This window comes from Schistocerca gregaria, chromosome 2, assembly GCF_023897955.1.
Source record: "Schistocerca gregaria isolate iqSchGreg1 chromosome 2, iqSchGreg1.2, whole genome shotgun sequence".
Taxonomy (NCBI): domain Eukaryota; kingdom Metazoa; phylum Arthropoda; class Insecta; order Orthoptera; family Acrididae; genus Schistocerca; species Schistocerca gregaria.
Genome location: NC_064921.1, coordinates 172,353,706 through 172,365,944, shown reverse-complemented (window position 1 = coordinate 172,365,944; position 12,239 = coordinate 172,353,706). Strand labels below are relative to the sequence as shown.

Below are 12,239 nucleotides of genomic sequence, written 5' to 3'. Positions count from 1 at the left end.
TGTATTAAAAGTGCATGAATATGTTTTAGTGAGGAAGGCGAACAAAGATTGAGGCAACTGGTAGTAAAAGAGGAGAGAGATCAATGGAGATAGTAACAGTGGGAGCAAATGAGAAAAACAGTGGAAATGAAGGAGAGAGATGAATGGAGAAATACACAGGCTAAAGAGGGTCTGGAAAAACCCAAACTGGTTGTCAGATTCTTTTAAAGAAGAGTATATTCACTTTTTTTGTGCACCAATAGGAGCATTTTTCAGCTGGTATGTTAAATAGCTTTATGCGGGATAACTGTTTACCAATGGTATGCCTTTAGTCAGTATGGTATTGGTCATATAGTAAAATAGGCACTGAGTCACTTGACATATTGAAGTGAAAATAATGAACTTGTGTATTTAAATTATTGATGCAAAATGAATGTTCACATCAAAGGGAAAATTTTCTCCAGTGGTTAGGGTTGCTGTCTCTAGATTGCAGGGTTCCAGTTTTGATTCCCAGACAGGTCAGGTCAGAGATTTTCTCCACCTGGGACTGGGTGTTTGTGTTATCCTAATCATTTCAACTTAACTTCATCTTCATTGATGTGCAAGTTGCCGAAGAGGCATCATATAGAAAGGCTTATACCGGACATCCGAACAATCCTGCGTCTCCTGGCCAATAATGTCATACACTCATCTTATTTCATTATGTCAGTTATGGCAGATACAGGAAATGCTGCCAAATAATATCTTCATAATTGTGTTGATCATGCATTCTATATATCGGTGGGTCCACTCAGAGTGTAATTGAGTGTTCTGACTATTAGTCATAGAAACAACTGATTTATGCCTAAAAGTTTACATGCTTTCAATGTAAGTCTGCAACAAATTCTCAAAAGTTAATGTCTGACCAAGAGAGAGTATTGAGGAATTAATAATGTTCCTTTAACTTGTATTACTGCAGGAAGATGCTAGGTTTAGCTGACTCAGTAGCACTGACAGATGAAACAAGCTATCATTAAGATAAGGAAGATGCTATGTGGAGCAGTCAAAGTGGCCTATGAAGTTTTGATTCCCATCTAGTCATATAGCCCTATGAGTGTCTTCTTATGTATTATGTAAAAATGTTTTTGGTGTGATGCTGCACTTATAACATCTACATACAATTATTATGTAAGACAGGTAATTTTATGCAATGAAAATAAAGAATGTGGAAGGGTGGAATAATTATGGTTAGATAATGTGATTGGTAGACCTTATTAAGAAGAGAGGTTCAGCAGAAGAAAGCCATGATATAGGTAGTCCTTGTGTGTGTGTGTGTGTGTGTGTGTGTGTGTGTGTGTGTGTGTGTGTGAGAGAGAGAGAGAGAGAGAGAGAGAGAGAGAGAGAGAAAACCAATGCAGAGAAAATAAAATGATGCCAGTCAATTAATCTTTGATGTGCACAAAACTGTGTAGCTATGACAAGATCATGGTTCCGTAAAGAAATCACGACTCATGATCAAATGGCAAAAGTTTCATCAGTGAAAATAAAGTGCCTCCTTAAGGACCTACTTTCTTAAAGGAAAGCCATCCTAACAATAAAATATATACAGTTTTCATCATTTTAATTATTTTAATCAACACTAGCACCTAAACATTGATATCTGGTAACTGATAATATTGAGCTGCAACTCACTAGTTCATGGCATTACTGTGTAGTGCTGAACTGAGCATTGATAATAACTTCTAATGCCCATGTAATATGGGGTTTGTGATTTGTGTAGACAGGATAAAAGTCAAAGGTCTTTGATTAGAAGTTACTTTTATAGATTTCAAATAAAGTAATGTGCCAGAAGCATAGAATAATCTTTTCAAATATTTAACTATTTGAACATTAAAAATTTGCAAAATGATAAATATATTTGAAACTATGGACAAACATTCCACTGATTTGTAATTCTATTCAAATCAATAGTAATAAAATGGTACCTTCCAGTTCCCTTTTATACATTTACGAATTTAGTACTGGTACATGAGTGACTGACTGCTCATCCCAGGAGCATATACCTGGCTTCTAACCAAGTATGCCTCACTCAAGGTAACACGAAGTTCTGTGTGATGCAGGACCAGTTCGCAAGAAGGACACTACAACTTGAAGAGGCTGAGTACACAAGAATCTCCCAGCCAGACCAAATTTCCACACAAATCTTCCCCAATGGAAATGAGGAAAAAAAAATTGATAGCCATTTTGCTGCCTCAAAATAGAGGCTATAAATAAAACATAAAAAAATATGTCAGTTTCAGATTATTTTAATTATTATTGTCTTAGTCTGTGAATTTCATCTAGACAGCAAATATTATTCAGAAAGTTCATAGTGGCTGAGGATCCACTAGCAACAAAATTAATGGATGTATCATGCAAGCTCTAGTTAAAGTACCTGTATATCAGAAGAAGACGATCAAGTTAGCCAACTTGCCTGAAAATGAAAAATTGAATAGAAAATGTCCCTACGTATGTGCAAATCAAAGTAAAAATTACTGCTACAGCTTCTAGGTGCACAAAATCAGCATGTGAAAGTTTGTGGGCAATAAATGAAATACATAGTATTTTTCATTTTTAAAAGCATAATGGCTGTATCACTGAAGTAGTGTTAAACTAAAAGGCTTGCCTGGCTTTTATTTACTTATTAATGTAAATGATGACTGACTCAGTACTTCAGTACAATTCAAATAGCACCAGACAACAATACTTGCACTTTAACAAGTGCTATGCTTTACATCTGATATGTCCATACGAACCATAACACCCAACAAAATTAAATATGTGCAAACAGATTTAGATGAGAATGTTGTGCACAAGAATAATTTGCAAATGATTCACAATGATGATGAAATTCAACATATTGGTATTACTGTTCCACAATCACAAGGTGGAAAGTGTATGAAAGGGCTTGGCATTACTTCTGCAAGTGCACATGAATGTGAGGGAGGTGGACTATGATGGACCAAGATGAACTGTGTGAGATTTTTGCATGGGAAAAACACGTGGTGACCCATAAGAACTGTGAGTAGTGAATGGTAGTGAAAGAGCCCTGTCACACGACATGTACAGCTTGTTCATTAGTGGCAAAGAAACCATATACAAGAAAGTGAGCAAAGGATAACTGCCAATAAGTAAAATATGAAAGAATACTGATGCATTGTCCTAACTGATTATGGTTGACAGGAAAATTATACAATTCATGATAAACTCAGTTTTAAATAGAGAACATACACTGAGTATCACATCACTTGACATAGGAACAGAAGGAGCAACTAGTTAAAATACTGTTCATAATTACTGTAATCATATCTAAAAAGGTGCTTATTAGTAAAGAATGCCATCAGAGAACAAATTCTGAAATTATTAATGGATTACTCTAGAAGTCTTCAGTACAACAGAAATCCACTTTGCTCCTGATGTTTGCAAGAAATGTTCACCAATTTTTGCCATAGTTCAGGCATAATTCTAATGATGTGGGTTACTTAATAAGTAACTGGCAAACCGGGTCTCTCATGTGACTGTGATAACAATGGAATGGAAATTATCATGCAGCACAGCCATATAGCATGGCAATGTGAGGCTTAATGCCAGTCATATTCATTAAGCCTCAATCCATTTGGTTATTAATTATTTGATGACTTGAAAAATTTACTATAAATCATAAGCTCAGAAAACTGATGTATTACTGGCAGCTGTGATGGCATAATACTCCCCACTGCTGTTGTTACTGAGTAACTACTGTTAAATGATTCCATACATTGGACAAAATTTAAGAAACATATTTATTATTATACTACTCTAAAATATTTCTGAACTCCTCTTGAAACAAAAATTCATCTGTAGAGAAGAAAAACAGGATATAGAGAAATTTGTATTCCTATTACATTATGAAATGCATTTACTGTTTCACAAACTAGTAAGACATCAGCTCCTTCAAACAAAATTTGGAAATGATACATCTGTGTGGCATTTTATATTTAACTATGAATACTGAGTTCAATTATTCTTTCATAAATATTTAATTTATTTTCATTGTGAGATAAATGTATATTTTATCAGCATTAGTTCATTCATAGAAGATTAAAGAAATGACTCCAAGCCCTCATGTAAATTTAGTTTATTAAGAATTCCACATGAAATAATTAAAGGACAGTAATTAACTGAACCGGAGATATGTCAGCCCTTTCAGAAGTTACAGAAGAGATATAACTGAGTTTTAAATAAGCTCTCCCAGGTAGATGGCAGAACATAATGAAAAATAAATCAAAGAGAAAAGTACCTGTTTGCAGAGATTCTCTTCACAGTATCATGTTCCACATCATTATGAAATGTCATATTCGTGATCTATAAAACAAGAATTAATGTAATGTCCTGCACTCGTAGGTAGCACACTGCACATTGTACACGTCCACTACAGCACTTGGGGCTCGCAGCACTAAATTACGACACCTGAAGATGGGTGCATAAGACCACGAAACCGGTCATGTGATAATAAAAGAACTTTACCACTGTAGCAGTATTTTTAACCTCTGGTAATGTGTGATTGTTAAAACTTCTTTATCCTTAATATTACAATCTTACCTATCTCGTTCCCCAAATATCTGTAGGCAAGTACAAATATGAGAGTTTAAAAACCTAAGATTACATCTGTAGCGTTTCAGCTATGATTTCTGATTGTTGGTTAATGAAGGTAGTATCAGTACTGTGAACCTGTACTAAGCATCCAAACAACTGTAAAAATGTATTGATTATATGTATACTTGAAATAATTCTTCACATCAGGGTTTATTATGACACTTATATACTAGAAATGCAAAGAAAACGGATATTCAAATGCACATATTAAAATTACAGCATAAGCATTTTATGCCAACTCAATTAAATGGAAAAGCAAATTATCTGTGAATGTTTGGTCTACTTTAATTTTTTAGTATGCATGTAGGAGTGTATGTTGCACAGTATATTTTTACTTTAGACTTAATATGAGCAAATAAAAAGCCAGAGTCAATGAATAAATAGATAAGCAGCATGCTTTGTGAATGAAACATCAAAAATAAAAATTTATGTCTTTAATTTATAGCACTGAATTGTTTTCACATATAATTCAATCTTTTGCTGTGTAATACAAACAAACTGCAATTTTCCTGTAAATAACAAGGTATAAATATACCCCAATACCTGTTTTACAGTGTGTGGAAACAACATTTGTAAATGAGATTAAAAAGTGAATACAAAATGAAGCATAAAATTGCATCAAAAATTCAGAAAATGTGTTGACTTTATGGCCATTACTGATTATGTAACCGCAATAGCGGATTTAGAGTGACCACAAATGTGGCCAATAACAATAACACGTTATCTCCTTATTTAACAGCAGTAGTAATGAAATTCTGGAGTAGAAAATAATTTTTCTGAACTCTGTACTACTGCAACGCTCAGCAGACAAGAATAATAACAAGCTTTCCAAATAATTATTGAAACTTCTAATGAAGTTTAGTATTGCTTAGAAGGAATATGTACTACATATACATTTTCTAAATATATTGTTATGTCCTTTTACACAAGGTGGAGCATCCTTGCTTACACCACAAAGTACTCACAAATTTCTTATACCTGACTTTTTTCTCACTATTGTTTGTTTAAAAAATCTTCTAAAAGGAATTCTATAACACTAATCTAATAAGAAACTATCAGGCAACATTTTAACACACCAGTCTAAAAGTACAGAAACACATAATTTTACAGTAAAAGGAAAAAAATCTTACATATGTCTTTATGAAAACTGTTTTGGAGATGTACTCCTATAGGAAACAGGCAGAATGTGGTTTAGTAGTGACTTAACTTAAGCCAGACAAAATTAAAATCAACTGCATTTACATTACCCGTACAAAGATACAAAGCAGGACATTACACTGAATTGCCCTGCTGTATGAGAAACAAAATTTTTATGAATTTAAGGATACTGCATATTGAGACATACGAAGCACCTAAAAACCTATGCCTAATATCACACACATTATTCAACTCATTCAATAATATTGATTCATTTTTACTAACCATTAACAGTGTTTCTAAAAATAAAAAGTGAGAACACAATTACCATTTCAGTAAATGCACAACCTCTCTTTAGGAAATGGTCTTTACCAGAGTCTTATTAAAGAATACTTAGTAACTATATTTACAAAATTAAACTCAATACACTACAAGGGAATAAATATTTGTACATCAAAAATCACATGGGTTCTATATTCTGAGCTTCATATAGCTCTCTTGCTGGTAAGGCATGGAAGACACTAGGACTCAGAGGGCAGCAGCCACTACATAGGGAATGTTACAAAGTACAATGTTGAATTCAGGACTTACGGCACCATGGGAAAAAGTATTAACAACAGGAAAGAAAATTAATTGGGTAGTTAGTAGATACTGAAATGTTACTTCTGCTGTTTTCCTATGTTGAAGAGAACAGGCTGTGTGATGCAGTGCTAGTATCTTGCTTAAATAAAATAATGTGACTGAAGAAGAAATAAAGCCATGAGTAAAGAGTACATAATATATCACACTGAGTATGCAATAACCTTTTCTTCTTTCAAACTAATCATTTCCTTCTTAGCAGCCATGTGAACAGTACACTCTTTTACCACTTTGCTCTCACTGTTCAAGACTTCATTCTTAAACTGAAGTATGATTTGTCTGTTCTACCATGATGTATGTCATCTCGGCTTCCCATTGGCATAACCACTCAACAGACATCAAACATATTGGACAATTATAACCGATATCTTATATTAGAAATATGATGAGTATTATTCTTCACACTGCAAAAGTACAAACTTTTGACTACCTGTATTCAACACTGACTTCATTGCAATTGAAGAGCATTGTATTAATATGCTTAGCAAAATGTAGTTAAGCAAATTTCAATGAAGATGTAAAGCATCTCATAAAAAGTGAAAGTGAAGTATTAGGCACAGAGGTAAATCCTTTCTTATCTCATTTTAAAATAATTTTTCAGATCTAACCAGTAAAATCTTTTATACTTCATTGGTATAATTTTAGCCAATCTTATAAGATACAATGTTTCAATGTTTTCTCTCTCTCTCATTGCTGCAAAAAAATTACTGACGCTTTCTCAACAGTATGTACGTTGTATTACTCAGTATGTAAACATTTCTACAAGAAAGCATTGTTTGAAGTATAAAAGAAGATAATTAAAGTTTTCTTAAAAATGTCCAGTGCCACAGTGACAGATGTTCCACACCCAAAGGGACATGAGGCTATTTGCATTTAACTGAAGATCTATGCACCTGATTGACAGAAAAGGCACAAATGCCATAACAAGTATTCACGCATCCATCCATCGCATTTTGCAAATAGTCTGGAGAGAAGGCATACACAAATTTACTGTGTGCACACAGAAATATGTAAACACACACACACACACACACACACACACACACACACACACGGACAGACAGACAGACAGAGAGACAGAGTAGTAATAAGCGTAAATGAGACAGCTTCCACACTCTGAACTTCCATCCAGAGAAAGACACATCATAACATTCACTGTAATTTTGTTTGAGCACAGAAGGTCCTTTGTCCATATGCCTCTTATTGTTCAACTGAGAGATCGTGTAGGTGTTACCACCTACACGCTCTTGGATCACGAACTCAGGTCCCTTATGGCAGCAAGTATTCGTTTGACGTGTCCAACTTTAACTACTCCAAGTTCACGTAAATCTCTGCGTCCAAGTGCAAGGAGTTCCCGACCTCGAATGTCATTGCGTGTGAAACTTTCAGCATACTCGGCAAGACCCAGGGCTTCAAGCCATGCTGCAACTTCAACAACACCCCATGCTGAAACTTCTCGTACTGCTCGACTGCTACCCCCGTCGGAACTTGAGACGAAACAAACCACGTGATCGGCTCTTGCGTTCACCTGCACTCTGTAATACAAAATAGACTACTATTACTTATCCTGTTATTGTCAACTAACTTAGAAAATAATCACTGTTCACGTATGTAAAAAATAATTTGAGAAACCTTTGTTATTCATTAATAGCATGTAACAATTAGATATAGACAAAACATTCAGAACATTTTAATTTACTTTAATTTCTAATAAGACTCAATAAATATACACTCCTGGAAATTGAAATAAGAACACTGTGAATTCATTGTACCAGGAAGGGGAAACTTTATTGACACATTCCTGGGGTCAGATACATCACATGATCACACTGACAGAACCACAGGCACATAGACACAGGCAACAGAGCGTGCACAATGTCGGCACTAGTACAGTGTATATCCACCTTTCGCAGCAATGCATGCTGCTATTCTCCCATGGAGACGATCGTAGAGATGCTAGATGTAGTCCTGTGGAACGGCTTGCCATGCCATTTCCACCTGGCGCCTCAGTTGGACCAGCGTTCGTGCTGGACGTGCAGACCGCGTGAGACGACGCTTCATCCAGTCCCAAACATGCTCAATGGGGGACAGATCCGGAGATCTTGCTGGCCAGGGTAGTTGACTTACACCTTCTAGAGCACGTTGGGTGGCACGGGATACATGCGGACGTGCATTGTCCTGTTGGAACAGCAAGTTCCCTTGCCAGTCTAGGATAGGGTAGAACGATGGGTTCGATGACGGTTTGGATGTACCGTGCACTATTCAGTGTCCCCTCGACGATCACCAGAGGTGTACGGCCAGTGTAGGAGATCGCTCCCCACACCATGATGCCGGGTGTTGGCCCTGTGTGCCTCGATCGTATGCAGTCCTGATTGTGGCGCTCACCTGCACGGCGCCAAACACGCATACGGCCATCATTGGCACCAAGGCAGAAACGACTCTCATCGCTGAAGACGACACGTCTCCATTTGTCCCTCCATTCACGCCTGTCGCGACACCACTGGAGGCGGGCTGCACGATGTTGGGGCGTGAGCGGAAGACGGCCTAACGGTGTGCGGGACCGTAGCCCAGCTTCATGGAGACGGTTGCGAATGGTCCTCGCCGATACCCCAGGAGCAACAGTGTCCCTAATTTGCTGGGAAGTGGCGGTGCGGTCCCCTACGGCACTGCGTAGGATCCTACGGTCTTGGCGTGCATCCGTGCGTCGCTGCGGTCCGGTCCCAGGTCGACGGGCACGTGCACCTTCCGCCGACCACTGGCGACAACATCGATGTACTGTGGAGACCTCACGCCCCACGTGTTGAGCAATTCGGCGGTACGTCCACCCGGCCTCCCGCATGCCCACTATACGCCCTCGCTCAAAGTCCGTCAACTGCACATATGGTTCACGTCCACGCTGTCACGGCATGCTACCAGTGTTAAAGACTGCGATGGAGCTCTGTATGCCACGGCAAACTGGCTGACACTGACGGCGGCGGTGCACAAATGCTGCACAGCTAGCGCCATTCGACGGCCAACACCGCGGTTCCTGGTGTGTCCGCTATGCCGTGCGTGTGATCATTGCTTGTACAGCCCTCTCGCAGTGTCCGGAGCAAGTATGGTGGGTCTGACACACCGGTGTCAATGTGTTCTTTTTTCCAGGAGTGTAGTTCAACACTTGCTACAGGACCCAAGAGTCTGAACTACAGTTTAATCAAATATTCAGAAAGTACACAGTGATAAATTTTATGGGTACTAATAAATCAGAACCTGCATTGGATAGCCCCAATCCTAGACTTTATGAAGTGTCATATTTCAGGAGGACTAGAGTGGTCCTGTCACAGGTGTCTCCGACCCCTCAAGGGCAGAGTCACCTGTGAAACCAGCCATGTGGACTATCAACTGTGCAGCATTCTATGTGGACATTATATATAATAAGCTGTCTGTTGATATGAATGGCCACTGCCAAACTGTGATCATGAAACAACTAGACCTCCAAGTTGCTGAGTTTGTTAGTCAACACAGCATCCTTAACTTCAACAATCGTATCACTGCCCAAACCATCTGGATTCTTCCTACCAACACTAGTTTTTCTGACTGTGCAGGTAGAACACCAGTTTTTCTGAACTGTGCAGGTGGGAACATTCCCTGCAGAATGGACTTCATTCCTATAAACCACCTGGACTCAAACTGAACTAGTTCTTGTGCTCCTGCATCTTATCCCCTTCCCTACTTCCACTATAGGCTTACACTGCCTTCTATTCCCCCAGTGCACATGCGTAGTCTTTTCCCCTTCTGTACTTCTACTTTTCCATTTTCCCTCCCCCACCTCATTCCACACTTCTTCTATACCACAACTACTCAAACCCACTGATATTGCTGCTCACGACAATCAGGGCTCAGCATGCAGAGATGACAGTGCCCAAGTGTGTGTGTGTGTGTGTGTGTGTGTGTGTGTGTGTGCGTGCGCGCGTGAAACATGTGGATGGATGTGTGTATTTCTCTGACTGAAGAAGAACTTTGTTCTGTAGTGCAGTATGTCTTGTAAATAGTATGTAGAGTTTAAATAATTCCCAGTGTGTGCAAGATGCTGATGAGAAACAATGATACACATGTTTTATGGACTGTGATGATGCTTTTTCTCCTGACTCATGATGTTCACATCTGTACCAATACTCCACACACCACCTCCTGGCAGTGTGTGGTGGAGAATTTTTCTGATACCACTCACTGATCCCCCCTTTCCTACTCCATTATACTATCAGCAGTTTGTGGATCGGAGGAATCACTAGACAGTGGAGTTGTTTAACATACCAGCACTTCAGAACTAACAGCATGTAAACTTCCTTCCCTCTACAAGCTTCTAATGAGCTTCCAAGAGTAACCTGTATTTGGTAAGGAAGTGAGCATTATTATGAGATATTGTTACAGTTTGAGAAGAATACACCTTTTGCAAATTGCATTCAGAGAGAATATGTAAGATAACAGTGTAACAGTTAGCACAATAGACCACCCTGAAGTCTTATTATCAAAGAGCAATAATCACTATATGTACTACAAATACAACAGGGCTGTGTATTGTAGTTATTGTATTATTAACTGCTGTACTATATGACATATTTGCTGCATTCTTTGATAAACAATTAGTGGAAGATACAGCACCAGACAGTACTGAACCAAGGTCAATCACAAATGAACTTGACAATGCAGCAGCAGAAAACAAAGTCAGACATGGCATTAATCTTCATTACTAGCTCTCATTTGTACCAAATTGTTGAAGAATAGTGATCCTACTAGTTAATTTATCAGTGCAGTGCTATCACCATTTGATCTAGAACATTTGCTCTTCCTTTTCAGAGTCTTCTGTATAACAGTATAAGTAATAAGCTAAATTTGTGTGTGATTTGTTTTGTTCAGTCAATAATTTGTGTGTGTTGTGTCTAGTCATATCAGATTTAGTGTTAATTAATTAATTAATTTTTTCAGCACTCATGCTCTGTTTAAAATGGTGCCTCCAGAGCCAGGAAATTTTCAATCAGTTGAGGAGGTACAGGAAACAGGAGCAGTGAGCTAACCAGTTATAGATCCCTTAACTGAAATGAAGTAACTAAGATTGTTCACAACTCAACAAATTGAAATGACCATTGCACAAGCTGAAATAGCAACTAGATAAAGTGAAATGGTCAATAAAAAAACCAAAATCACTATCAAACAGAACAAAATGGCTGAGCTAAGCTTCCAGCTCTCGGCTGATACACATCTACAGAGTGGCAAATTAAGTGTTTCTCTTGTCCTGTGTTTTCCTCATAGTAAATTTATTAAACATTGTGTGTGTTTTTCTGTTTGAGAGGTTCAATCTCGCATTTTTGTAAGGGCGAATTCATTCAGTCTGTAGTGCAGTAGCTGCTCACTGAACAACCAGTACACAACTCATTAACACATCAGCATCTGTTGGTAACACATCAGGAGGGTAGCAAGTTGCATGTCAAGAATTCTGTCTACTTTTACAGTTAACTTCTTCAGTTAGTCTTGCTAGGATGGTTAGAATCTGTGCCTCCAGATCAGCCTTCAGCCTATTCTGGGTGCAACCCATCTGATCACATGTGATGTGCACACTTTTAGAAAGCATTGCTCCTGCAAAACTCAGCTTACCCTTTTCTCACATGGTTTATTGTGAACTGTGGATGAAGGGCAACAAGCAGATGCCATATTTCTAGATTTATAGAAGATATTTGACACGATGCCCCATTGCAGGCTGTTAACACAGGTACAGGCATATCGAAAAGTTCACAGATTTGTGAGTGGCTCCAAGACTTCTTAAGTAATAGAACTGAGTATGTTGTCCTTGACAG

At 38.1% G+C, this 12,239-nt stretch overlaps 1 protein-coding gene across 1 annotated transcript in view; it reads right to left on the bottom strand.

Annotated features, from left to right (window-relative positions):
* Positions 1-5,051: 5,051 nt before the first annotated feature.
* The window catches only part of LOC126336611 (diacylglycerol kinase eta), a 1,405,164-nt gene continuing 1,397,976 nt past the window's right edge, over positions 5,052-12,239 (bottom strand). Inside the window, 2 exon segments of the mRNA XM_050000480.1 lie at positions 5,052-7,889; positions 7,891-7,943. Coding sequence (XP_049856437.1) covers positions 7,661-7,889; positions 7,891-7,943 — 282 coding nt within the window. The 3' untranslated portion in view covers positions 5,052-7,660.